Source organism: Dryobates pubescens, chromosome 15 (assembly GCF_014839835.1).
Source record: "Dryobates pubescens isolate bDryPub1 chromosome 15, bDryPub1.pri, whole genome shotgun sequence".
Lineage (NCBI taxonomy): Eukaryota > Metazoa > Chordata > Aves > Piciformes > Picidae > Dryobates > Dryobates pubescens.
In genome coordinates this window covers 19,108,448-19,136,447 of record NC_071626.1, presented here as the reverse complement: position 1 = coordinate 19,136,447, position 28,000 = coordinate 19,108,448, and the positions used below count along the sequence as shown (strand labels likewise).

The 28,000-nt window shown below is 40.2% G+C and overlaps 1 protein-coding gene across 1 annotated transcript; it reads right to left on the bottom strand.

Moving 5' to 3' along the window:
- Positions 1-18: 18 nt before the first annotated feature.
- Positions 19-28,000, bottom strand: ETNK1 (ethanolamine kinase 1). Its single transcript, XM_054167639.1, has 8 exons — positions 27,709-28,000; positions 15,952-16,211; positions 14,857-14,997; positions 13,209-13,351; positions 6,086-6,169; positions 4,507-4,667; positions 3,700-3,773; positions 19-1,941 (listed from the first exon to the last, which is right to left on the bottom strand). The coding sequence occupies exons 1-8, from the start codon at positions 27,862-27,864 to the stop codon at positions 1,869-1,871; spliced, it is 1,092 nt and encodes a 363-aa protein (XP_054023614.1). The 5' UTR covers positions 27,865-28,000; the 3' UTR covers positions 19-1,868.

Sequence of the window (28,000 nt, the reverse complement as noted above, 5' to 3'; positions counted from 1 at the left end):
GAGCCTCCAGCTAACAAAAAACATCATTATTTATCTGAAGTGAAAAAAGAAAAAAAAAAAAAAAATTAAAATAAAAATCCCAGTTCTTCTATTTGCATTAAGGTTTTGACTGAAGGAAACCAAAAAGCCAGAAACCTCCAGAGATGAATATAAAAGAGAAAAGAAAAGGAATTGCAAACCTTGCTTTTGTAAAAGAACAGAATGCCATTCAAAATGGTCTTTACAGGTGACATTTTTTTCATTCACATAAATTGTCTTTGTCCTGAATTGATCCAAGCTATTGTAGTAAAGCACACACACATCTCTGTGCATGGTGTACCATAAAGCAATTCTGAATAAATATCTTTGCTGGAGTCTGTACAACAGACTCCCCCTAATATTTACTCTTCAGCTAAGTTTGTGTTTGCCGTGTATATGCACACACACAGACTTTGTACATGTGGGCACTTATGTGACCAAAGTGCAAAGTTTCTCAGAGTTTAATCAGAGTTGGATATATGCTTAACCAACCCCACACTGGTTTGTTTTTCTTTCTGTTGTGGATTTCTTCCCCTCCCACCCCCCGCCACCCCCTTTCAAATGTAAAGCCTCTTTTCCATGCAAACTTATACATTGTTTTAAGTAAACATTTCCTTTTCAAATTCACATTTTGTTACTCCAGACCATTCTTGGTATAATAGCTTTAAGAAATAAGAAAATGGGTGTGATGATCAAAGCCCCATCGTTCAAGTCAGGTACATTTCCATATCATCCTTCGAACTAGAGACTTTGAAAAGTCATTTGCTGCAACAGGAAAAAAAAAGGTAAGACAATTTTCAGCTACAGGACCAAGCATTAAAGACCAGAACCCAAGGTTAGAAGATGACAAAGCAGAGAGATGTCAACGATAGATGAACTGTAAACCTAAGCGTCTTGCTCCCCAGTGCAACAGGACCTGTTCACTCCTCTTCAGTTCAATAGTCCACTCTGCTAGATACTGCTGAAGCACATCAAATAGACACCAGAAAAGTGTTTGAATTTAGAATCAGTCTTCAAAAAAAAGACTAGAATTTGGAATAATGGGGGTTTTTGCCTTACAAGTACACTTAATGAACAAGCAGCTTTCCCACAGGAATTAAGAGATTGTGTGTTGTCCATCTAACACCAGGATAGTTCATATCCTCAGAGAATCTGATGGTCACAGAACCTTTAAGTTTCTACAGTTTTAACACATCAAGAAGGAAAAACTCAAAATATTATTTATCATTTCAGAAAGCCAGTTGACTGTTACAAAAGAAAAAATGCCATCAGACAGAAAGCTACCATTTTCTTGTTGAAAACAAAAAGAAAGATGGTCCTAACCTTTCTCCCTAGTTACACCACACTGGTGATCTGACGAGTCTCTCATCACTTCTTTTTGCTTGTGTACATCTAACAGGTTAATATTCTCTGACCATGTTTTCTTTAATTTAAGTTAATGCAACTTCAATAAAATAAGCTGTTCAACAAATCCTTTGGAACTGCACCAAACTTTTACAGAAACTGATGGAAGCAGCAATGGAATCATGTTACCATGTTAAACTTAGAATAAATAATTCACATACAGCATATGTTAAATTACAAAGAAGGATTAAATTGCCTTTTCTACAACTTCTCATAGATTTAGCAAGTTTCTAATCCATCTGATATCAACAGCAGTACGTATGTTCTTCATATTAAATTTAACATTGAAGGACTGTTTAGAGGCATTATTTATAAAGCAAGAACCACCAAGTGAGCATTACAGAACTTCAGCAAATGTTTAGGTTTTTTTTTTTCCAGTATCTGTTCTCAGAAAAGATTCAGGATTCAGGGGTTGTCTATCCACTTGGTAAGTTTCTTCCTCCTCATTACTCAGGAAGAGTCAATGTCATGACCTCCAGCTTCATTTTGAAATACTGGTTAAACCGAACAATTGCATACCTGTTCAAAGGGAAAGAGAGACTGGATGTTAAGAGCAGGTAGCTCCTCACATGCAAAGAGGGGCTCTGAGCAAGCTGACAGAGTGTGAGGTGCCCCTGCCCATAGCAGGGGGATTGGATCCTTGAGATGTCTTCCAGCCCTGACAATGATTCTATGAAACAGCCGTGACGCTAGGCAGGGCTAGGCAAAAGTCCACCTACCACAGTATCCATTTCCATCAATGACCCGTAGCAGCAGCCAAAGGAAAAATGAACAACCAAGCAACCCTGTTGTGGTTGTCACTACCCCTCCAATCCCAGCTTACTACAGTTTCTAAAAGAGATGCTGTTCTGAGAGCATCAAAGGTGCTGGCTTTGTGTTTAACCATATAATGTTAGTGGTTGGAAGGGACCTCGACAGACTGAGTCCGAGCCCCCTGCCAAAGCAGAATCACCTAGGGCACACAGGAATTCATCCAAGGGGGTTTGAAAGCCTCCTGAGAAGGAGACTTGACAACCTCTCTGGGCAGCCTGCTCCAGCACTCCATCACACCCACAGTAAAGAAGATTCTCCTCATGTTGAGATGGAACCTCCTCTGCTCCAGCTTGCACCCCTTCCTCTTCCTGGGCACCACCGAAAAGAGACCAGCACCTTCACCCTGACACCCAGCCCTCATATTTATAGACATTAATAGTTCTTAATAGATTGTGCAACAACTGACAAATACAGGTGCAGAGAAACTTGATCTTGATCATTGCAAGAATGAGATTTTATTGAAAACTGACAAGTTTTAGTCCTACCACCTGTGCTTTAACTTTTTTAGTTTGCCATCTAGTGGTCACTACCAGCACTTCGACTTGAGAATACTCAAGTGACAAAATTCACATTTGTCTCCTTTACAAAACAGTTTACACAACTAAGCCCAGATCAACTTAATGCAAAAAAATCTCTAAAGTGGCATCTTTTGCCATGCAAAATTAATTTTATCACCTGGCCCAGTCACAGAATCACAGAATGTTAGGGGTTAGAAGGGACCTCCAACGATCAAGTCCAGCTCCCCTACCAAAGCAGTAACAACTAGAGTAGGTTACACAGGAACACATCCAGGCAGATTTGAAATATCTCCAGAGAAGGTGACTCCACAGCCTTTCTGGGTAGCCTGCTCCAGGGTTCTGGCACCCTCACAGTGAAAAATTGTTTTTCTTATGTTCACATGGAACCTCCTCTGTTCCAGCTTGCACCCACTGCCCCTTGTCCTGTCACTGGACATCCCTGAGCAGAGCCTGGCTCCATCCTCCTAACACTGCCCTTCACATCTTTATAAACATGAATGAGGTCACCCCTCAGGCTCCTCTGCTCCAAGTGAAAGAGCCCCAGCTCCCTCAAGCCTTTTCTCAGCAGAGAGATGTTCCACTGCCTTCAGCATCATTGCAGCTCTGTGCTGGACTCTTTCAAGCAGTTCCCTGAGGTTCTTATTGAACCAAGGTGCCCAGAACTGGGCACAATATTCCAGACATGGCCTCATTAGGGCAGGGTGGAGGAGAAGGAGAACCTCCCTCAACCTACTCTCCACACCCTTTCCAATACATCCCAGGATGCCCTGGGCACATTATGGCCAATGGAGAGATTAAATCCTCTGCCTCTTGCCATCAAAAAACAAATGTCGGAGACATACATCTCTCTGAAAGAACATCACAGGCCAGCATCTCAGGCAACAGAACTTAACATTCATTGTCATCACAAAATCTCTTTAAAGAAGACTGTATCAAGCACACTTACCCTAGAAAATCGAAGTCAATGGTGGAATATTTGGCTTGAATTAGAGCCCACAATCCCCAAAAGAAGTGGGAAGCCTGAAAAGGGGGGAAAAAAAATAGTGAAAGATTAACATTATAAATCCAACCTGTAAACAGAATTCTCACATTGAGACAAGAAGCTGCCTAGAAGAGAACTCCCAAAACTCAAGCTTTTTGTAAAGTCGTTTGATATCTCTTTACCAAAGAGTGGTAAACAAATATGATAGAATTAATTGCTGGCAATCAGAGTAAATCCATTGGACTCCCAACTCTCCACACATTTTCAAGAAAAATAATGCTGCATTTATGAAATAGGTCATCTTTTGCATCGACTGTTGTACGTGAAACAACACATTGCTACCGCTGCTAAATACATCTGTATTATTCTACATGTATTCAACTCTAGAAAAAAATATGAAATTCCTACAATTTAAACCAAGATAACCACATCCAAATCTGAAAGCAACTCCCTGCTTGCCAAGAGACTGCAAGGAAAGGGCTACAGCAGTACTGAAAGCCTCTAGAATAATCTCATCATCTCTTCTCTAATAATTGTAGAACAATAATAATAAGCATTGTAATGTAAGAAAACATTATCCTTTTATCTTACTATAAGGCTTCTAAAGTCAGAATATTCTACTGAGATCTTAAACACACAACATACCAGAAAAGATTCCACAGAACAGGCTATGTAAGGTGGGTTTGGGGTTTCTGTTTGTTTGGGTTTTCCAGTTTTGCTATGTTTGTTTGTGGTTGTTGGTTGGTTTGGTTGCATTTTTAAGTGTCTTACCAGTGCAAACTGATTGACTTGGACATACAGTACTTCAACTTCTTTTTCACTGACTTCTGTGCCAAATCCTTTGTATTCTTTGTAGGCCTCAAGGTAAGATCTCAGCCATTGTTCCTGTAATTTTCTGTTAGGGTAAAGGCTGTAGTCTACCTCATTTACTCCTACAAAAAAAGAAAAAGTACTTATTAGAACCTTTTCATGTTTTAAAAGACCATAAGAATCACAATACCAGACTACTTCCCTTCTCCCCGCCCACCCACAAAAATCCGTGTGTACAAACATTGGTGTTTTTTATTTTGACCTGACTTGTTAGCATGTAACATCAGTTACAAACATTGGTGTTTTTTATTTTGACCTGACTTGTTAGCATGTAACATCAGTTACGTGTTGACAAGGATTTCTCACACACAGAGCATTCAACAAAGCACTAAGTTGCCACCATGGAACACATGCTACTTGTTGAATCTCAAAATACAAGTCTGGCTTTGAGAGAAGCCTCAAGAGGAAGTACCTGCATTGTGAAACAAAAATTCTCCCAAACATATGAAATAAGTGCTTCATAATTTGTAACAAAAAGTCCTTGTATGCAACAATATCCAAAGCTGACTCCGGGTGCATGTACCCTGTCACCACCCAAGCTCAAATTTGAGAGAAAAATCCGAAGTCTACCTCTTTCCCCCACAGGGTATTGGCAGAATTGGGAGTCTTACATCCACAGCTACTCTTTTTGTCCTGTTTTTCTTGCTATACTGGAGCTGCTTAGTGATAGGATGCAAGGAATCTGCCAGAAATCCCAAACCTGGATCACAGCTCATTCTGACTAGCTACCAGTTCCCAAAGGATTTAGGAATTCTCATTAAGTCTTTTATGAGCATCCCTTAGCACCTCCTCTTTTCTGTGTCAGATCCACTCAAATTTATCTTAGAAAAATAATATTAAATAGGTATCAAATAGCAGAGGTGGGAAAAAATTGTTCTCCTAAGAAAAAACATTAGGTAGTAATTGTGCATTTAACATTACTGAGCTTAGGTCCTTAAAAGTGTAGTCATACCATGAGAAATTCCAGATTAAAAAGATGATAATAATCAAAGATCTCCAACATATCTTGTAAATAAATATTTGTGATTTCCAAATGCTTAAATCACCAAGTTTACAACTTAAATTACTAAATATACACCTGGAATGTAATAAAGTTATCTGAACTTGCTTCAGTGTGAAGCCATCTTCTAATCTCATAACAAGCTGTACTCTTTCTGTACTAATCACTATGTGAATTTTTCCTGTTGCCCCAGCTTCTGAAATTATACAATATACACTCAAGCTTATTGCTCTACTATGGAGTAAATGGAATTGGCATCCACTGAAAGGAAACTGAACTGGTTAATGCAAGTTCTGCATTTATCTCTAGTAAAACTTAGGACCTCATAACCCCATTTCTGGGTTAAGATGAGACAGATACATATATATAGCTGCTAATCTGATTAAAATGTATCTAAATACACAGACAGAAAAAGAATGTGCAAGAATAAGAGGTTTTTATAAAGCCACTGCCTCTTTACCTCCAAAATCCAGTATTTACCTGCAAACTCATTGAAGTGATTTCCAATGTCATAAGCCAAGTAGTTGTATCCAGAGTATTCATAGTCTATGAACTGCACATCACCTACGTGAGACAACAGCAGCAACATCAGAGTCCATATCAAATGAGATCACATCCCTAATCCTTTGATGTCCTTTGAAGTTTTGGGGAAATCACAAAACAAAACCATACACCTGTCTGGCTTGTGCTCAGCTGAGTCCACTCAAACATTCCAGGGCACGGCTGTGATTTTTATTACATGAAATTCCCTTGAATATTAATGCAAGAAAGCTCTTAAATAATTACTTAGAGCTTACAATTGTTTAAACCCTGAATGGCAGAGCTTCAATTTTCAGTTCCACCACATGAGGGCATCCCTTACCTTCAAAGTAAGAAATACAGTAGAAGATGCTTTATTGAAGCTTTACATAGACATACCAGACCAGTTTCTTCCCCGACTCAAAATAGAACAGTCCTGTTTATTCTCACAAGTGTATAATCACAGTGGACTAAGACATTCCAACATGTAGGTATTTCCTTGAACATCTTGATGTTTCCTGCCTCCTCTAGCCACACTTACAAAGCAAGACTATTATTTATTGTTGCCTTTTATTTTAGCTGGCTTAAACTATTGCCAAGAAACAGATTGTTTTGAAGTCTTGAAAACTATGAGACTATGTACTGTTACAAAAACAAGGACTGATAAAGCAGCAAATAGCCCCAAGTGCTTCAAATTATAGTAACCAACAGGGAAGCTGGGAAAAATGCTCCACTCAAGGTAACACAGAGAGAAGCTGCTCAAGAATGTCTATAGCCCATCAGCCAAAACATTAACAAGATGGACTAGATGCAACCAGCTCTTCTGCTTCAAGGAAAACCAACAAGATTAACAAAAATAAAAATCAGAAAATAAAGCAATGGGTTCACTTAAAAGCTTTTGAACTACAACATTAAAATGCAAAACTGCTATGCTGAAATGGGCAACTACAATAGTTGCATCCTTCTCCCTTTCTATACCCATTCTTTAATGGTTGGCTGTATACTTATATTAGAATACAATGAACAATCTTCTTAGCATGACTTAAAACATCTTATACATACTAATGCTAACTATCAGAACTTGGTGTTAATTAAAAGAAAAACAAATCAATAATCATGTTAAAGTTAAGTATGCTACATGTTTCCTAGACTAAGGATTCAGAGAGTCTAACATACAGTCTCCTTAATATTTGTGGATACATCATGCATCAAAAGAAGCATGGCCAATAGATCAAGAGAAGTGAACTGACTGATAATTTTACTGTGCTCTGGCGAGACCTCACCTGGAGTACAGAGTCCTGCTCTGGAGCCCTCAACATAGAAGGAACATGAATCTGATAGAGCAGGTCCAGAGGAAGGTGATGAAGACATCAGTGGGCTGAAGCACCTCTGCTACGAGGACAGGCTGAGGGAGCTGAGGTTGTTCAGCCTGGAGGAGAAGGCTCTGGGGAGACTATTCTAATAGAGGCCTTCCAGAACCTGAAGGGGGCTACAAGAAGGCTGCAGAGGGACTGTTTGCAAAGGCCTGCAGTAGTAAGAGCAGGGACAATGGTTTGGGATAGGAAAAGATATTTAGATTGGATGCCAGGAATAAGTTCTGCACCATGAGGGTGGCTACCCAGGGAGGTAGTTGCCCCATCCCTGGAGATACTCAAGGTCAGGCTTGACAAGGCTCTGAGCAAGCTGATCCAGCGGAAGATGTCCCTGCTCACTGCAGAGAGGGTTAGATTCGCTGACCTTTGAAGGCCCCTTACAGCCCAAACCATTCTGTGATTACCAAATAAGAGTTTTGCTAGATAAGTATCCTGGCCAAGTTATCACAGCACTTTGTTAGACATGTTCCTTCCCATGCAGATCATCTTCATTGAAGTTGAACTTCTAAAACATTAAATGTTTTTCAAACATATAAATCTTGTCTAAGTACTTACAAGCAAAGTTAAATTCCACAACCCAGAAGTCACTAAGTGACAATCCTCCAAGGCAGAGTTTGCCCTTATTTTCACAAAAAGAGAGGATTAATTACCAAGGTTGTAAGATTAAATCTTTTAGAATCTAACAAACCAAAAATGAAAATGGCCTGCAAAGTGGCCAGCTCCTCCAAGGGAAATCTTGCTGGCAATGGAAAATTTGACATTCTGTAGAATCCTAAGGGGACAAGAAATTTTAGAGTATCTGCAACTAAAATCTTTTACTATTGTCACACATTACCTCTGTTACTGCTTGATTGGAAAACTGGCAGTGCTTGAATTTTCCACTGTCTCATTAGTACTAGGCACTCTCATGGTTAAATGCATGAGAATAAGTGATGGCACAAACCTCCTGTCATTGCACAAGAAGCATGGTGCATGGCACCACAAGGCAGCATCATTAGCATATCTCATCTGCAGCAGATGAAGAAAATTTGACAAACTCAAATTTGTTAAGGCAAAAGTTAAGTGAAAAAGTCCTGCATTTTCACTGAGCTCTTTCAGGCTCAGGCTACTGTAGAACTCAATTTCTGCATGAGGGCTCAAAGTAAAGACGCACAGTTCTGTGAAATAAAGCTAAAACTTTGTTTTTCCACTTTATAATTGCATAATGTAAACATGTCCTTTTAGAAGAAGCAGAAGAAATTTTGTATCAATTGTTTAAATAACACTATAATTAGAAGTTACTTTTAACACCATTCCTACAGGAAGTCCAATTCCAAAAGCTATGGCTTACATTAATAAACAGCTGGCTTTGTTTTGAAGTTTCTGGAAGTACAAAGAATTTGTCCCTCTGATTATCAGTGGCTATAAGCAGATGAACAAGAGACACTAGTCTAAGTACATTTCTATTTTACTGAAGTGAGGTATGATTTAAAACTAAGCTACATCATCCCTCTGGAGAAGCTACTGTTATCAACAGGAATACAAACATCAAGAGGATTGAGTGTTTCAAGTCAAAACTTTGCATTATTTGTGGGGTCTCCTAGTAATCTCACAGGCAAGGTAATCCATGAAAACCACATGAAGGCACAAAATATGTGCTGTGTTCCACATATCAGAAATTAGTTTTTTTAACAGATCACATAGCAGTCAGAGCATCTGCTAGTTCTCAGGGAAAGATAGGAGGGTGATGACACCTCCTCTTCCAGCTGCTCTTCATTTCTAATGATTTAATAAGTTAAGCCCTTTCAATGTGCAATCCTAGTTGTAGTTACTACAGCACAATGATGATCCTGTGCTCCATCCCATCCTACTCATCAGGTGAGCCATTGAGGCCATAGATGACAGCTTCATTAAAAATAATGATCTATGCTACTAATATACTTGAAAATTCACAAAGGGGTCATAAACCCAAAGAACAAATGTCGCTATAAATTTATTCAATGTAGCCCTGCAAAACAAAAAGGTTTTCAGATCAAAACCAGAAGCCTTAAACATACCTCAGTCTTCAGAAGCACTGAGCACCCACAGACTCCTACCAAAGATCATAGAAAACATTGGGTAGGCAGAGGGAATAAACAGAACAAAACTAGCCATCTAACCACACACTCAACCTCCCGGCAGGTGATTTTAATACATTCAAAGAGAGCATATACACAAACAAAAGAATACTGATACTTGGTCTTACTGAATAGCATTGAGTACTCTTAAAACACCAAGAATTTTTTTAAAACTTCCAGGTCATGCTGGGGGAAAAACAAAAACAAAACAAGACCCCACAACTAAAAATACCCCAAACAAACAAAACCAAAGGCAAAACAAAAAACCCCAAACAAACACACACACAAACCCCCACAAAACAAACAAACGAACAAGGCAAACCAACCACAAGAACTCCAAACAAATAAAAACCAACCAATACCCCCCACCAAAACCAAAAAACCCCAAGACTTTTAAGAGCATCAGAATACAAGGTCTATAAAGAAGCAATACTAAGCTTCAATGATATTTTAACTATCTTGATGTCCAAATTGTAATTAAAAGCAACATGGAAGCTCTGAATGATATCCTTTAAAGAACAGATGACTCTGATAATTAAGAGTTACGTAAAGTAACACTTGCAAATTTTCATATCCTGAGTGACTGCAAACGGACATTAGCAAAACAGCAAGAGGCACAGTTCTCTCAGCCACAGCATGAGCAAATTCACTTTGGATGAGTGAAACTCCATTAAATGAAGCTAGCACTCAACATGCTATTCCAGTCTCAAATTAAGAACCACCAAATCCTGTGGCCTTAAAAAGTAGTCCGTGGCACAACTATGATTTTTCTTTCAAATCTGAACATTTCAGATTGCTTTAATGCAGACAAGTCTAAAGCAAAGCACTGGGACAAGCCATAACCATTGTAACAGCATTGGACAAGAGTCCTAGAAACTATGTAACTTAAATGTATGCCCACAGCGCCTCCCAAAATTAAGCATTCACAAATACCACAAATACAGTGTTGCTAAAACAGTTTGAGCCAACTTCTGACAAGTCAGATAAACATTAATAGATTTGCATAAACTTTAACTATTTGTTCCCTTTCTTTCAGTAATCTAGAAAATAAATTCTCTCCTAATTCTAGTTACCAAGGACTTAGACACACAGAAGTGTTTCTAGATGGAAAAGCATACACAGTAAAAGCACAAAGCTGTTAACTGCCTTCACACAGTTCAATGCCATTGCTATTAAAGCACATCTTTGAAGATTCTATTTTGTGCTCTTGAAAAATCATTTGTATCCCAATAAAAGCTTTTGCTCTGCTAAACAGAGTTCCAGCAATACATGTTTAGAGCTGAACCCCCACTTCTAAAAAAATCATTCTTCATCTTAAAAGTTGTACTCAGATTAATACATTTTGTACAAATGTAGAAAGTACACTATGAGAACAGCTTTCAAACTACAAATACCCCTTCTACAGATGGCATTGAGGTATGGTTACCACGAACAGTGCCTGCTGTACCCAAACTGCAGAGGTTTCAAAATACAGTACAAGTGCAACATCCAAATGTAAGCTTAATAAATACATTTTTCATAGAATACATAGAATAAACCAGGTTGGAAGAGACCCTCAAGATCATCGTGTCCAACCCATCAACCAATCCAACACCACCCAAACAACTAACCCACGGCACCAAGCACCCCATCAAGTCTTCTGAAAACCTCCAGTGATGGCGACTCCACCACCTCCCCAGGCAGCCCATTCCAATGGGCAATCACTCTTTCTGTATAGAACTTTTTCCTAACATCCAGCCTGAACCTCCCCTGGTGCAGCCTGAGACTGTGTCCTCCAAGTCTTCTTTTTCCCCCAGCTGTTTACATCTACCTTGAAGCCAATGTACTTGACATACCTCTCCCTCTTCCCCACCTTGCCCCCAAACACTAAGCACTCACACATTCGTTATGGTAGGATTGCTCTTAAGTGATGCACTGCTGGCATTGTTTATTCCCCCATTCTGTTTACAAAGACAAAAGCATATGGCATTTGTTTTAAAAGTAGGAACTTCAAACCTATTGACTGTGAGAGTGAACCTTCTAAAGGAATGCCTCAAATGTTTGGGTTTGGGGTTTTTTTGCAGCACGGTTCTACTATGAAAAGTGACTATAAAAATTACTTTTATCTCATTGGGTCTGTTCTGGAATGCTAAAACTCGAGGTAGTTTCAGCATTGGGGAAAAAAACACACCCATAAAAACATGTTTTCTGGTATACACATTGGAGTTGTGATATTGTATAAGAGCACAATCTGAGTTTTTTGGTTTGGGGTTTTTTTGTTTGGTTTGGTTTGTGTTTTTTTATACCTTCCATGCCTTACTCCCCCCTGCATTTTAAGTGAAACCAGAACACATCAGTGAAACTAAATAAAACCACTTCAGCTACTGAATTCTTAAAGTGCATTTACATTAAAATTTAAACTGTACTAACAAATGTATTAACAGGATTGTACAGGTATATAAACATATATATACAAACACTTCTGTAACTAGAATTGGGAGCAATTCCATTCCAAAGTGCTATTAACTCAGAGGGAAACCTGCATACAAACCAAAAGACTTTATTTTCTCAATTCACATGCATTCAGTGAATTTATGTTTACATACACACAGACAGCTTTCATATTAGAACCAACTGCAGCATGTTTGTTTTTATTTAGAGCTTACGGGACCAAAGACCAGTGATGGCTGATGGAGAAGACTGCCATTCCATTCACAATTTACTTCACATTTTGATGTACATGCCAATCTTATAAACTTCCCACAACTACTAGAATGTGTGGCATCCTCCCTTCAAAAGAAAATCCTCACCTAATATGATAAATTTATTGCACTCGGCTAAACTCAGATATTCAAAGTGGGAGGAAAGCTGTGCATTTTTACTGCACAATGACCCTTTTAGTGTCACTACTTTGCCTTTTGTTTGATTTGTTTAGTAACCAAACCTCAAACAACTAAAAATCAAGCCACAGAAGGAACTGCAAGTTTACGCAGAAACTCTAAAGACTTCTAAAAGTCATTCCTTTTTAACATGAGTATTATAACAAAACCAAAAAAGGTTAAGATGTGTACTGCCTACAACTGTTTGACTGTATTTGTATTTACAGTATGTATTTACAAAAGAAATCTTTTGAGTTGTCTATGTACCTCACACAGTAAACATTGAGTCACTGATCACAGTATTAACTGGAACTAAGGTGTTTCATTATCAAAGTGTCTTCCCACAATCACAAATCAGAATATACACACATTATAGCGACTAGTATCTCCAAGCTATTTTCTGTGCTTAGCTTTTGTTAGGCTTTTTGTCACCCTAAAAGGTTTATATGACTGGAACAGAATTAACATGAACAATTATATACTTTGAAATGTAGTCACACAAGAAGTCTAGGAATTAACAAATTCATTAATTCATTAAAAAAAAGGGAAAGAGCACCAATGTTGTTGTTCTGTACAGTAACATACAGATGAGAATTACCTAATGAAGGAACTCACTTGCACAGATATTGCTGCCATTACTTGAGGTCTTAAAAAGCTGAGGTCAGTTAACAAGTCAGTAAAATGCAGCAAATGAGGCAGCAAATGCAATTACAACACAAACAGCCACTCACTACTTACTGCTTAGTTCAATACCTACCTCGTTTCTTGTTGTAAATAATATTCTTACACAACAGGTCATTGTGACAGAGTACCACTGGTGATCCTAAATTTGACAGTCTCTCCTTCATCCAAGTCATCTCTTCCTGAAGAACTTGAGGACTTGGAATGTCACTTAAAAACCTTTTCAGGTATAAGAAGTTTAAGAGTTAAATTTTTAGTACTGTGAGTTCCATACCAGCATTTGAAATTAAGTAGCTTATTTTTTCCCCTCTACATTCTTTCTGCAAACAGACCTTCTTGCAAACCCTGTCCCCTGGTACAACAGCAAATTATGACAATTTGCCTCCTTCCTCCCCCAAAAAAACACCAACTCTATGAAGAATCTGTGCAGTAGTCCAAAGGTCAGGATATTGATTTCTGAATCAAATACAATCCTGCATATTTTTAAAGGAATAGAAATTAAAAGGGTTGTGGCATAAATTTAATTCACTTTTTGCTCACATGACTTCCTTCAGGAAGAATGCACAACAGTAAGTACTAAGTACTGTATGTATCTGCATACAGGGAACTTTCATTTTCAGTCTCAGTCCCAGTAAATATGCCTAGGTAGCCATTTTTTCCACCCACTTTGTTAACTACTCACATTTTTGTAAGAATGTTATGTTGCACGAGAAAAACAATTCAAACAACTTTGTTAGAGCATTCTTTAGTTACAATGCAACAAGGGCAGTTGGCACCAGTGATATCAAGAAAGTTCCACTAATGTTTTTAAGACGCAATCTGCTTTGAGTGGTATCAGGTTTGATGATATTTTTGCAAGCAATTCCAAATTACAGTTTCATCTTCAAAGGCCCTGCTCCCCAAGAAACATTGTGTTCAACACAAGTTTTAGATTATAATACAGAAATTATATTTAGGTTAAATACTGCGTCTAGTTTTGCTGCACCTCTCGTCCTAATCTTCCAGTTACTGATGCTAAAAGCCTTTGGGTATTTTGTTAGATGCTATGAAAACACACCCCAGTTTGATTTGCACATCAAAAGGTAGCTGGGATGCTGAAAACAAATTGTAATTAAATCCTTGAACCTAGGCGAGACCATTATTCATACTCCATGATAGCACAGGTCTAGAATGACTAGTCAGAAACAACCTCCTCTGAAGAGGAAGCCACCCTTGGGAGTTCACCCCATCACCCAGAACAGAGCCTATCATTAATTTTACTTTCACATCACACAATTTTGGACACATTTATCAAGTGAACAAGACAGCTAGGAAGTGCAGGTTAGAACGAACACCAAGCAGCAGTCTTGGAAGCCTGGGAAACGTGTTTTCAGTATTTCACCCCAGAATACAGATCTCAGTTTGACACAGACAGCTCTCAAAAACTATTGAGACAACTATGTGAAGACTTGTCCACAGTTCTTTTTAAAGATTAAAGAAAACTACCCTTGTTTAAACATCCAGTCAAACCAAGAGCTGTATGTGTCTATACACACACATCATGCTGGATGAATTACTCCATCACATTTAACATACATGCAGCTACTCCAGTATACACAAGCAAGACAAAACTCAAGCTTTTTCCAACTTAACAGTATGTGGTAACAAACTATTTTTTAAAACACTCTTCTACTCTTCAACCAGAAAGAATGGGAAGTCAGGAAAGCACGTACTGAAATACCTACCTTTTATTTACTTCCTCATCTGCAAATTCTGTGGGAATGAGAGAGAAGTATTTCCCCATCTTCAGCCACAGGTTAGATTTAGGAATCCACCCATTGTGTGCATGAATAGTATGGATTTTAGCAAGCTGTCTGGCAATGAGTCTAAAACAAAACAACACACACACATTAATGTTGTATTTAAATGTCTGACAGCATACTATTTTTCTAGTAACAAAAGAAGACAACAGCAACGTATTTTTTAAAAAAATGCAGCAGAGGATCCCAAAGAAGGCTTAAACATGAGCTACACAGCTATAAGGCGGCATCTTTTAAGACTGAAAAGGTTATTAGCATTGCTACTTTAAGGAAGGTAGGCAGAGACAATGGAGTTCAGTTGCAGCGTGTAAATACTTATACTTGCAGTCTACCATTCAACCTACTTATCTTTAGAAGATCTGACTCAAATTAGCTGCCAACTCCACCACATTAATTATCTGCCTAAAGGTAGTGTGCAAATGTTCAATATTCACAATATGCACAACTTCTAAAGTACAAGCTGAGTGAGCTGGGATTACACAGCCTGGAGAAGAGAAGACTCCAGGACACTTCACAGTGGCCTTTTAATACCTAAAGGGAGCCTACAAGAAAGCTGCAGAGAGACTGTTTACAAAGGCCTGTAGGGATAGGAAGAGGGGCAACGGTTTGAAATGAGAGAAGAGCAGATTTTGATTGTATGTTAGGAACATGTTCCACACCATGAAGGTGGTGGAACACTGCAACAGGTTGCCCAGGGAGGTAGTTGAGGCCTCCATCCCTGAAGATATTGAAGGTCAGGCTGGACAAGGCTCTGAGTAACCTGATCTAGTGGAGGCTGTCCCTGCTCACTAGATGACCTTTGGAGGGCTCTTCACCCCAAAACATTCTTCTGGGGAGGCAGCAAGGGTCATTTGCTCAGCACTGAAGGGCCATGACAACTAAGAGGACAGCACACTGTCAAGAATGTGAACACTGGCTTAGTGTGGGCTTAAATACTTTTCTACCTGCTCTACTCTGCTTGAGATCCTCTGGGCATGATAAAACACTATAAATTAATGAAATCATTGAAAAAAATCTTACCTGAAAATATCTGGATTGCATACATGCTCTGGATCCAGTGCCTCTCCTTGCATGAACTCATAGCACAGGCCATTATTGAAAGTACAGTATAGTTGAGGTGCACAGCCATGGGCCTGCAACACACGGAAACTCTTCACTTCCTCATCTCGATCTACTAGGAGCTCTGTCTTATTTCCATAGATCCTAACTAGAACAACGTCGTCTGTTATCTCACCCACATAGCAGCCAATTAATTTATTGGTGATTCCATCTGTGAACAGCTGAAAAGTAAAGAAAGATTTAAAAGGCATTTTTGATATGCTGGAGGAGAACAGAGTTATTCCTTAGTTCACAAAGCACAGATGTTTACTAAATTGAGCATTAGGGAAAAAAACTGGTAAGATACAGAAAACTACAAAGAAAGTTTTAAGGACTTTTTTTGCCACTAATACATAAAAAGAGAAGAGGATAACATGCTGTAGTGAACCACACAAAAACTATATGCAAAAGACTAACTTCCAATTCAATACTGTATAATGAGTTTCCATGTAACTACTCTGAAGCTGACAAGTGGCTGAAATCAAAGCCCCAACAAGGCAGCAATCCTAAAGCAATACAAAGTCAGGAGTACAGGCAGCACAAAACCAGCAGCAATTCTGATGCACTTCAGAATTTTAGTGTTTGCTGATCAGCACAGAAATAGTAAAAGTTACTCCTAGAGTTCAAAGAGCTACCTTTTAAAAGCAAATTTCAGGTCAGAAACAATTCCAAGTTCAACGGTTATCTTCCCCCAGCTTTAGTCTAAATTTTACTGATTGATAACAATCCCTAAAGTCACTTTGGCCCCCTCCAGATTTGAGACAGTACTTAAAATTCAAGACCCTAGCCTTTAACTTCAAGTACCATACCTTTTTTTTTTTTTTTTTTTTTAAACTTTCTAACTGGTATATGCCATTTTAAAAGACTCTTAAAAGCATTTTAAGTCCTTATCATTAAGATAAATGCATTCTTTTTTTTAGGCCCTGCAATCTACTGGACTTTGTGTCCAGCCTAGTCACTCATGTGATGCTTACACATACTGAAAATGAAGGAAGTGACTTTCTAAAATAGTAAGAGCATTATCTCAGCATTATGTTTACATCTAATGACAATCAAATAATGATGGATGTATAGATGCTACAAGTTCCGAGCTGGGCAGGGGAGGGAGAGGAAACGCAGAACAAAAAACACAAAACCAAAACACCAAGCCAAACACACCCAAATCTCTCTCCTTACCTGATGCTTCTCCTTTCACATTTGGTGACAAGGCCTGAATTAGTTATTACACAGGCTGAACTCCTGCAGATGCTACCTGACAAGCCAACTAGATTCTGAGCTACTGGGCTGTGTGTACCCAGTCACATGTAGCTATGCATTTGAAATCCCACTCCACGCCTGCAAGAGTAACTCATCAGTTCTCAGTCTCCTACAATCCAGGACAGTTTTAACAGCTCAGAAAACAGATGCTTGACACTCTCAAAGTATTTGCACTTTGCCAATTTGGATTGAATATTTAAACTACACATATTAAGTCAATCTGTTACTAAGTGACTAAAGGACAAGCCATTAACATTCTCAGGTGACAAGCAACACCACAAACAAGAACAAATATATTTTCTTAAGTACTCAACAAACTCCTGCAGTCTTAAACATAAGCAAACAATTTCAAGTCAAGGTTCTCACAGTAACTGTAATTTATATTTGAGTATAATTTTTTTTAGTCTTTACAGTCATGCCTCTTCTCCCACACTGCTGCCTCCAAAATCCTAATTAAAACACAGCAAACAAAAACAAAAACAAAAGGCTCCAAGCAGCTTTTATTTAAAGGCAAGCTGAAGACCCTGAATACACCTTTTAATTCCCAGTTGCAACAGAAGTCAGGTCTAGAACAAAAATACTGATAAATGGAGCAGTCTGTTGCACTTCAAATCTTATACCAAACCCTACTATTTAATGAACACATTTTTATTAATAACACATGTCAGCAACAGGCAACTCTGCTTCAGGAATCATCAGTGAGGGTAGTGACACACTGGAACAAGCCGCACAAGGAGGTCATGAATGTCCCCTCCCTGGAGGTGTACAAGGCCAGGTTAAATGAGGCCTTATGCAACCTGGTCCAGTGGAAAGTGTCCCTAGCAAGGGGGTTGGAACTAGATCTTTAAAGTCCCTCCCAACCTAAACCATTTTATGAATCATTCCTTAGAACCTTGGACAGTTCAGGTGGCATTTTGTTTTGTTGAAGGTTTAGGGGTTGTTTTGTATTTGTTGGGGCAGGGGGCAGTTGGAGTCTTTTTAAGCAAAACAAGTGAAAAAGCCACACTTTTTCCCCTCCTCTCTTTAAAGGTAAAATAGCATCATTCAAACAAGTGTGAAGGCTTATTTTCATGTCTCGGAGGCTTTGAGAAATCAAGCATTAGGAACTAAAAGAGTTGTTGCTGAAGAAAAAAATTCTTAAGTTTCCCATAGAGGAAAAGACAAGACTCTCACAGTGCAAGATGCTGTGTTTTAGCTATTATGGCTTTCTCTCCTCAGCATCCACATATGATGAATAAATGCAGGAAAGGACCAGCAAACCTTCAGTTGTTACCACAAGTAACAATTAGCTCAGGTTCCTGAGGAAAGATGCAGAATAGCAGAGGATACAAAGGTAGTTGGTTTTCTTACAATTACAAACACTCAAAATTGCAGCAGGTGGTTCAGGAAGGAATATATTTTTCATCCAAATGAGGTAATCATCAATTCAAACAAACCTTCTTACAGAGCCTCCCTGACTAACTCAAAATTAAGACTTTACAAATATGGCCACATTTTATTACTAGCTATTATTTTAATAACCCAGAATCTTGTCTGTGTAGCAAGCAAACATTACAACATCAGTAAGCAACTAAAAAAACTATACCATTTAGCACCACAGATCCTGTTTTTCAAGCAAAAAAGAATACAGTTGTGCTCTAAAACTATTCAGTTCTTTTGACTGACACGTGTTACCAAATTTCAACAGGCAGTAAATGTTTCAAATATGGCTTGCAAACCACAAATTACACCTTTACATTATAATGTGTCAATTCATTACCTTCTCCCTTTTAAGTGTACTGTTACAACTATTTAGATCAGAGGGAACCTCCTGTGATCATCTAGTTCACAGAATCACAGAACATTAGGGGTTGGAAAAGAACTCTAAAAATCATCCAGTCCAATTCTCCTGCCAGGGCAGGATCACCTAGAGCAGGTCACACAGGAACGCATCCAGATGTCTCCAGAGAAGGAGACTCCACAACCTCTCTGGACTGCTGGCTCCATGACTCTGGCACCCTCACAGTGAATGTATTCTTCCTGACGTTCACACAAATCCTCCTCTGTTGCAGCTTGCATGCACTGCCCCCTATCCTATCACTGGACATCACTGAGCAGAGCCTGGCTCTGTCCTCCCAACACTCACCCTTTACATCTTTACAAACATGAATGAGGTCACCTCTCAGTCTCCTCCAAGCTAGAGAGACCCAGCTTCCTCAGCAAGGAGATGTTCCACTGCCTTCGTCATCTTTGTGGCTCTGTGCCGGACTAGTTCAAGCAAGGCTGACTAGAGACCATCGACTAGGACTGCATCCCATGGAATCTCCAGTAATCAACTTGACTGGGCAACATGTCCCAGTGATTGACCACTCTCATAGTTTTTAAAAAAAAAAGTGTCACCTTGTGTTTTGGTTTTTGCCCACTGCCTTGCCTGCCACTGACCACTGAGAATACTCTAGCTCCTTCTTCATTCTCTCCCATTAGGTATTGTTAAGATCCATACAAGTCATCTTTTTTCTGACCCAAGCAGCCCCAGTTTCTCATCATATGAAAGATGCTCCAGTCCCTCAGTCATCCAACAGAGAGCTAAGAGGATGACTGCAGAAGTTGAACATCCTATGAAGAAAGGCTGTGACACCTGGGGCTGTTTAGTCTTGAGAAGGCTAAGAGTTGATCACATTAATGTCTGTAAATGTGAGTGGTGGGTACCAAGATGAAGGGGCCAGGCTCTTTTTGGTGGTGTCCAGTGATAGGGCAGGGAACAACAGGTACAAGCTGGAACACGGGAAGTTACACCTCAACATGAGGAGACAATTCTTTAAAGTAAGGGTTACAGAGCACTGGAACAGGCTGCCCAGAGGCTGTCAAGTCTCCTTCTCTGGACACTTTCAAAACCCACCTGGTTATGTTTCTGTGCAGCCTGCCTTAGGTGATCTTGCTTTGGCGGGGGGGTGGGGGTGGACTCGATATCTGGAGGTCCCATCCAACCTGTAACATTCTATGATTCTCTGATGCAAAGCAGCAGTCAGAATTTGACTCATGCTGTTAAACTCCTGGCCACTGTACAGCTTTTGCAATGCTGCACAGGTCTATTATCCCCATAAAACAAATCTCATTAGTGTTAACAAGAAGAAATCTACAACAAGGAAATTGGACTCCTTCAACTGATAATTTAGGAACTCTACTTATTATTAACATCTATTTGTAACATGCTGCTACAAGCAATTATTTACACCCAGGAGCATTTTTAGTTATTGCTTGTTAAAAAGGCAAGGAGTCTGCTTACTTTTCTAATAAAATTATTATGAGTAGACACTTTCCATATTCCACTGTGAGAAAATCTCTCATGTTTTCTACCAGTAAGAGAACTCAATACTCAACTATTTTATTCAGAACACCTTTACTGGAGCATTTGAAGAATCGTCTTAGAATGCCTTGCCCGAAACCACCTGAAATTCAGCAGAGCAAAGCAAGAGCTCTATAACAAAAGCATCAGTCAAATAGCATAGACAGAGAATGGACTCCAATGACATGGGCAAGATGATCAGTAAACTCTTTAGGCCATTTGGAAGAAGCCGGAAGAATCTACTGAATGTTATGAATAGCAGTTAGAAAATCCTGGAAACAAAAATAAATTTAGGAAAAGAAAAAAAAAGAAAGAAAAAACCTCACCACAACACACACAACCACCACAATGCCGCAACACCACAGTGAGCAAATACGAGTCAAGAACGTGATGCAATGCATTGGGGAGGGGGAAGAAGCAAGATTCTAGTACTCCTATAATCTGCAAAAATTTCATTACTGTGATATGTACTTACAACATTGTAATAAGTTTTGCATCACGTCACCTGAAAGTATTAAAACTAAATTCTGTAAACATTCCTGGCAATGGCATTTATATCAGCCCACAACCCAGTCAAGACTTTCTAGCTGTTGGGAACAAATAGAAACCATTTACCGAAACACAGAGTGAAGGTGAGAAAGCTACAAATAAGCTTTATTCTCACAAATGCAGTCTCAGAAAGCTGCACATGGCAGAAAAAAGACAGGCCAAGTGAGTCCAGGAATAGAAGTGAAAAACAAAACCATGACATGAAGCATCTTTGAGACAGTTTATCTCAAAAAACACTTGTAACAGCAAGGATCAGGTGATTAGATTCCTGAAAAGGGCATGTGACGTAGATATTCCCATCTCATAGACAGGTGGTACCAATGAGCCTGTATGTGATCCTATTGTTCTACGTGTTCAGAGCAAGAATGAGAACAAATTTATGATCACATGTAACAAGAAGGAACAGGCAGGCACATAGCATCACAAAGCCAAGTAGAAAGCACTTCACACTTATAGAAGAGATGTAAAACCAAATAGACCTTTTTCCTCCAGACTGTTACTACATTCATAGAAAAAGAAATATACAAAGCATTACCCTACTGCTATAGAAACAGTGATACAAAGTTTCATCATGAACAGAGATTCTCCTGAAAGGAATAGACTTTCAATATACACTTCCTCAATTCTCACAGAATTTCAAGTTTGTATTGCAAGACAACTTCATTTATTTTCTGGGAAAGTATCATCCATACAATTACATTTGCAAGCATACATCTCTCAAGAGTTTAATTTCTTGCAAAAGGACTAGGTTTTTCTCCATCTCTTCTATCTGTAGGAGAACTACTGGAAGATGTAGACCTTAGGTCAATACTCATAGATTCAGCATAGTTTACATCGACATCACTTAAAGGTCCCAAACGTTCTGGAGGTCTATCCTCTAGATCATTACATTCAGCAGGTGAAAGCCATTGTCTGTGTGGTGGTCAGCTGACAAACAAGATCATTTGGTGTTAAAAATACCAAGGCTAGTAGGAAATTGGTAAAGTTAATAGCACCATTCTATGGCAAGTTTGGCCATTGGCTGCGCTGAACTATCAGTTTTCTGCTGAACCCTTGGGGTGCTCTCCCGTAACAAGAGCACAGAGAGAAACACCATCACTACCTACACTATATAGCATAGTTCAAGCATCTTTTTGGCTAGCAAACTATTAACTGCAGCTTCAAGGAATAGCTGATGGGTTCTTTCATGGTCTGAGTTTCACACCCTTCATATTCTCACTATAAATACCATCTAAATATAAATACCATCTAAAATTACATTTCATACTATGGAGTGCTGAAAATACTATAAATGCTACAAATGTCACTCCTTGCAAGAACTCATTCCAATATAAACACTTCAGAAGAGAAACCTTTTTTGCTTATGTCAGAAGAAAATTCCATGGGGAAATTACACATTTTTCTTCCTGTTTTTGAAGAATATTTTCCTACTTCAAAACAGACAGAATCAGGCATCTAGTTAAGACTTCTGAAGTGGTGAGTTGTTGTAGATATTCCTACAGATTTTGCAATATGATGAAAACATGTATTAAAAGGGGAGGAAAAAAAACACAACACACCACTAAGCTAATGGAAAGACAATCTAAGATTTTATTCTAACTCAAACAACTCATTTGCTGCTCCTTCCGCTGGAAGAATTTGACATTAAATGGTCATGATAACAATGGAGAGGAAACCCAGGAACCATCTTAGATAGCTAACTTCCTTTCCAATGTTAAGGGACTCTAGCATAAGTAATATTCCATTACATAGCCAGATCGAAGCTGTGCCTAAGCAAACATCCATCTGTACTTAGGACCAGTCACCAATACAAGCACACCCATATCATCCACGACTAGATGACATCATGCACTGTGATGTGGCACATCACTGACCTCCAACATCACTGTATGCACAATTGCTGCCTCACCTACTGATACCACAAAAAAAGCCTCTTTACAAGGAGTATCAAACTTCATCACAAGTTTCAGAAACATGGAGAAACCAACCCACCCTCAAATGACATCTAATACTGCCTACATGTCCTACTTAGTGTGACATTGTGTTCAAGGCACATCTCAGATTACAGCTCTTCCATCACACAGCAGCATTACCGCCCATTCTGCACCTCCAATTCCTCTTACACTTTCCCCTCACTCACAACTGCTCCATTTAGAGAGATCAGCACTTCAGAATGTTAACCTGTGACCCCAGTCCTTCCTGTCCAAATGACAGTGTAAATTAAAAGTATCAATATTTTTTTCACCAACAAAACCAAGCAGCCTTTATTCTCAGTGATAAACATTATTTCAGAATGGGGAAAATACAGTTTTTCCTGCACCATAGTATTACACTGCAGAGACAAAATTACATATTAACCTGCCAAATTCTTCACTATTAGCACAAGACCTAGAATAGGTCATGGGACAAAAGAACTCAGAATTTGCTCTTACCTTCCCCTGCTTACCAAACACTGATCCTCAAATACAGAGAAATCACAGAAAGTTAGGGGTTGGAAAGGACCTGCAAAGATCATCCAGTCCAACCTCCCTGCCAGAGAAGGCTCACCTTGAGTAGGTCACACAGGAACACATCCAGGCAGGTTTGGGATGTCTTCAAAGAAGGCAACTCCAGGCTCCTCTCTAAGCAGCCTGCTCCAGGGCTCTGGCACCCATGCAGGAACCTCCTATGCTCCAGCTTGCACTCATTGCTCCCATGTCCCATCACTGGACATTAGTGAGCAGAGCCTGGCTCCATTCTCCTAACATTCACCCTTCAGACCTTTATAAACATTAATGAGGTCACCCTTAGTCTCCTCCAAGCTAAGAAGACCCAGTTCCCTCAGCCTTTCCATTCCCTTAATCATTTTTGTTGTCTTTTGTAGACATTCATTTCATAGAATCAACAAGGTTGGAAAACACTGCAAAGATCATCAAGTCCAACCTGTCACCCAAGACCTCATGACTACTAAACCATAGCACCAAGTGCCATGTCCAATCCCCTCTTGAACACCTCCAGGGATGGAGACTCCACCACCTCCCTGGGCAGCACATTCCAATGGGCAATCACTCTCTCTCTGTAGAATTCCTTCCTAATAGTCAGCCTAAACCTTCCCTGGCACAGCCTGAGACTGTGTCCTCTTGTTCTGGTGCTGGCTGCCTGGGAGAAGAGACCAACCACCTCCTAGCTACAACCTCCCTTCAGGTAGTTGTAGAGAGCAATAAGATCTCCCCTGAGCCTCCTCTTCTCCAGGCTAAACAATCCCAGCTTCCTCAGCCTCTCCTCACAGGGCTTGTGCTTGAGGCCTCCTTCAAATACTAACAAATTAATCTCCATAAAAGAGGAAAATAACATTTTAAGGTGGGTAGTAGATTCAAAACTGTTATTTTAATTAAGAAGGACAATACAACATCTTTTTAGGCAGTAAAAGAGCTTTTATATTTCATTACCAAAGAACCATCCAGAATATAGAATTTGGGATGTCCACTATTGCAACTCAAAACAGAGTTTGGCTGAATTACAAGGCACTTTTCTTTTTATTATTAAATTAAAAAAAAAAAAAGAAACCACAACTGTTTCTCCTATTCACCAAGGCCAATTTCTGAACTTAGCAGGGAAGGAGCTTTTCAAGTTAGAAGAGAGGTCTCCAGAGATTCCTTCCAACCTGAACAACTCTACAATTTTATTACTAAAGTCAACTACTGATTTAGTTTTGATCCAGTTACTGAGTCAAAAATGACTTCTGGAAAAAAGCCACAAATATTTGTTTTAATGATATTGCTTTGTATTACTGTAAAGCAAATCAATAATTTAAGAGTTAGAAAACACAACACCGACTTCTACACTGTTTCGAGTACATCCTCTGATGACAACTGCACAAAGCATGGACATGAAGATCAGTGTTCAGAATGGAAACAGTGTAAAAGAACTTAAATATCTGTGCTATTATGTAGTGATAATATTCACATACAGCTTGAGATACAGGAAATATATTCCAGTAGAGCTGGTTGCAATGTTGCAAATAATTGGTAATGCTTTAGGACTCTATAGACTTTCTGATAAAATAATGTAATAAAAGACTAATTAAAGTACTGAAGATACAACTTATTTTCATCCTGTGCCCTACACTTACATTCTATGAAATGTTGCAGAAAATTTTAAAAATGTGTGTGTATTTTAGACAACTTTAAAGTCTTACAGAAAGGATTATGCATTACAATTTTTAACTACACTGTTTCAGTATCATTTAGCTAACTAAACAACTTGAGACACAACAGGAAATTTTTGCAAGAGAAGTTAATTAACTTTATGTCAAACTCCAGACTCTTCAAGTCTTTCCTAAATGTTACCACCCATGAAGCACCAAGAGCAAAGGCAGCTAACAGCACAGTTGAATAGAGGAAGCAGTGGTTTTTCCACTCATCAATATTCCCTGACTGCTTTCCTATGATGCTGCTGTTTCAGATTAGCCAAGCATGTTTCCCATGTAACACAATTCTCACTTTCACTTCTCTCCTAAGTATTTGCCACTCTAACGAGATGACTCCATGGTAGACATTCTGTTCAACCCATCCTCTTGACAAGAGGAGTCATCTTTCCTTTCTTTCTTACTGTATGTGATGCACATATAACAGACTGCAGCAGCAATGATGCTAATACAGCTAGTTTCAAGCCATGTGCATTCTTAATAGCTCCTCACCTATGCACAGCAGTTTAAACAGACTAGACAGTTAAAAGCAACAAGGCTACTGAAGACCTTCCTGACTAGGATGTTCCTCTGCTGTTCAAAGGAGCAAAAGAAAAAACAGCCAGTTGAAACGCTTTGGTGTTAACTTGTTGAAACAAAACTCAGACAATGTAAGACAGAAACTTCTAACCACAGACAGTAGCCTATTGCTTTAATATTGCATGACCAGTCAAATGAGTCCCTTTTCCACAACAGTGTGGTTTTATCCTGTTAATTGCTTCTTCCAAAGAGTGTGACAGAGAAAAGCAGCAGCAGCATTTATTTCCTTGAACATACTAGAATTTTCCCAAAAGGTTAGAGTCATCCCTCTTTAATATGAAAATATTTAATTTATTAGCACTCCTGTATGAATGAAAGAAATATATTCTGTTGAGAAGAATCCTCATCAGAGAGCTACAAGAACAAAACCATGTTTAAGCAGTCCTGCAAGAAGCTGGGTTTGACAGGATGATCCTCGTGGGTCCCTTCCAACTAGAGACATTCTACAATTCTGTGAACTCTAACAATGCTGTTTACAACCAACACACTGTAACGCTATTTCCATTGCACCTCAAGACGCTGGGACTGTGCTTAACTTCCGGCTACAACTCTCAAAGAAATTACTTATCAAAAACCACACTAGCTTTGTTTGCATACTAACTGAACTGACATATGTCAATTTTCTTTTCCTATCAAGAAACTGCAATATATTTCAGTCAATTTTCTGTTCCCCTCAATGTGCTCTTTTTTTACCCACCCCTCCCCCCCCAAATTAGTTCCAGCAGCTCTCTTCAGAGGAACTTCCCTAAAGATACTTCTGCAGTTTAACAGCTGATAATTAAATGCTCAACTAAACACAAAGGCTGCAACTGAACTGCTTTTTTAGCCAGGTAAATCGACTGAAGACTTGCATGGGGCCAGATTAAGTATATTCTAGAAGCACAAAAGCAGCCAATCCTCAAGCAGATGACTCGTCATAAATATGAACGATTGCTCATCTAGAGGACACCACAGACGAAGCGGCGACACTTCGGCATACGGTCAAGACCAAGAGATGTAAGCAAGGACGACACTTATCGAGATAGCGTCAGCCTAAAAAGCAATCCTGTAGGGACCCCAAGACATGTATTTATGTTTATTTATGACATACAGCGGCGTGGGAAGAGCCCGCCAACGGCTCCGTCGCCGATGGCGCTCAGGGAGCGCCCCAGCGCCCGTTACCTCGGGGGCCGCCTTCCCCCCCCCACCCCACCCCAGCAACTGCAGCGCGGCGGCAGCCACCCAACCACCCCCTCCACCTCCTCCTCCCTCTGCCTTTCCCCTCCTTCACCCGGGGAGGAGGGACGTGCCTCACCGCTTTACGAACACGCCCTGCTCGGCACGGATCCGGCAAGGGTGAAGCTCACAGGGCCCTCCCCTTCCCCTCCCTCAGCGCAGCCCACGGCCCCCCGGGCAGACACCGGGCGTCGTGTGTGCGGTAGGGACGCCACCCGAGAGCGGGTAGCAGAGCTCTCCTCTCCGCAAACGGGAAGAGCCAAGTTCCAGCGGGGATCGCACGAAAGAAGGAACAGGAAAACGAGCGATAAGGAAGGAAGGGGGCAGGGGATGCTGCCGTGCTGACACGCCCCGCCGCCAGGCTGCCTAGCAAATGGGGCTCAGCGCAGGGGGCTGCGTTTGGAGAGCTAAGAAGGAGGGGGAGGGGAGGAAGCGAGGCGGCGGCAGCTCCCCCGCACAATGGCCGCCCACCCTCCCCCCTTCCTTTCCTCCCTTCCCAAGCTCGGGCTGCTGCATCCCCCGCCAGGGACCGGGAGCAGGCCTCGCCACGCGCCCGGCCTTCTCGTACCTGCAGCGTCACCTCCTCGGGTCTCCAGTGGGGCCGCAGGCGGCGCAGGAGCTGCAGGGCGCCCTGGCGGTAGCCGGGCCCCTCCCGCTCGCTGACGGTGATGTCCAGCTTGGGCACCTCTGGGGAACCGGGCGGGACGTGGATGTAGTTGGCCATGACGACAGTCGGTCAGACGGGACAGAGCACGAAGTGACAAGGACGAGTGACTTCTCCCTAGTGTCTCCTCCGCGGCGGAGCCGGCAACTGAGGGGGAAATTTCCAGTCAGGCTCTCGATAAAGCGGCTCCACCTCC

What these genes read in the sequence shown, in the direction of transcription:
- ETNK1 (XM_054167639.1), bottom strand. Translation starts at nt 27,864, where the DNA reads ATGGCCAACTACATCCACGTCCCGCCCGGTTCCCCAGAGGTGCCCAAG. An exon ending in TGCAATCCAGATATTTTCAG is followed by an intron (nt 14,998 to 15,951) that starts GTAAGATTTTTT and finishes GTTTTGTTTTAG; the next exon opens with ACTCATTGCCAGACAGCTTG. An exon ending in TCACTTCAATGAGTTTGCAG is followed by an intron (nt 4,668 to 6,085) that starts GTAAATACTGGA and finishes CTTTTTTTGTAG; the next exon opens with GAGTAAATGAGGTAGACTAC.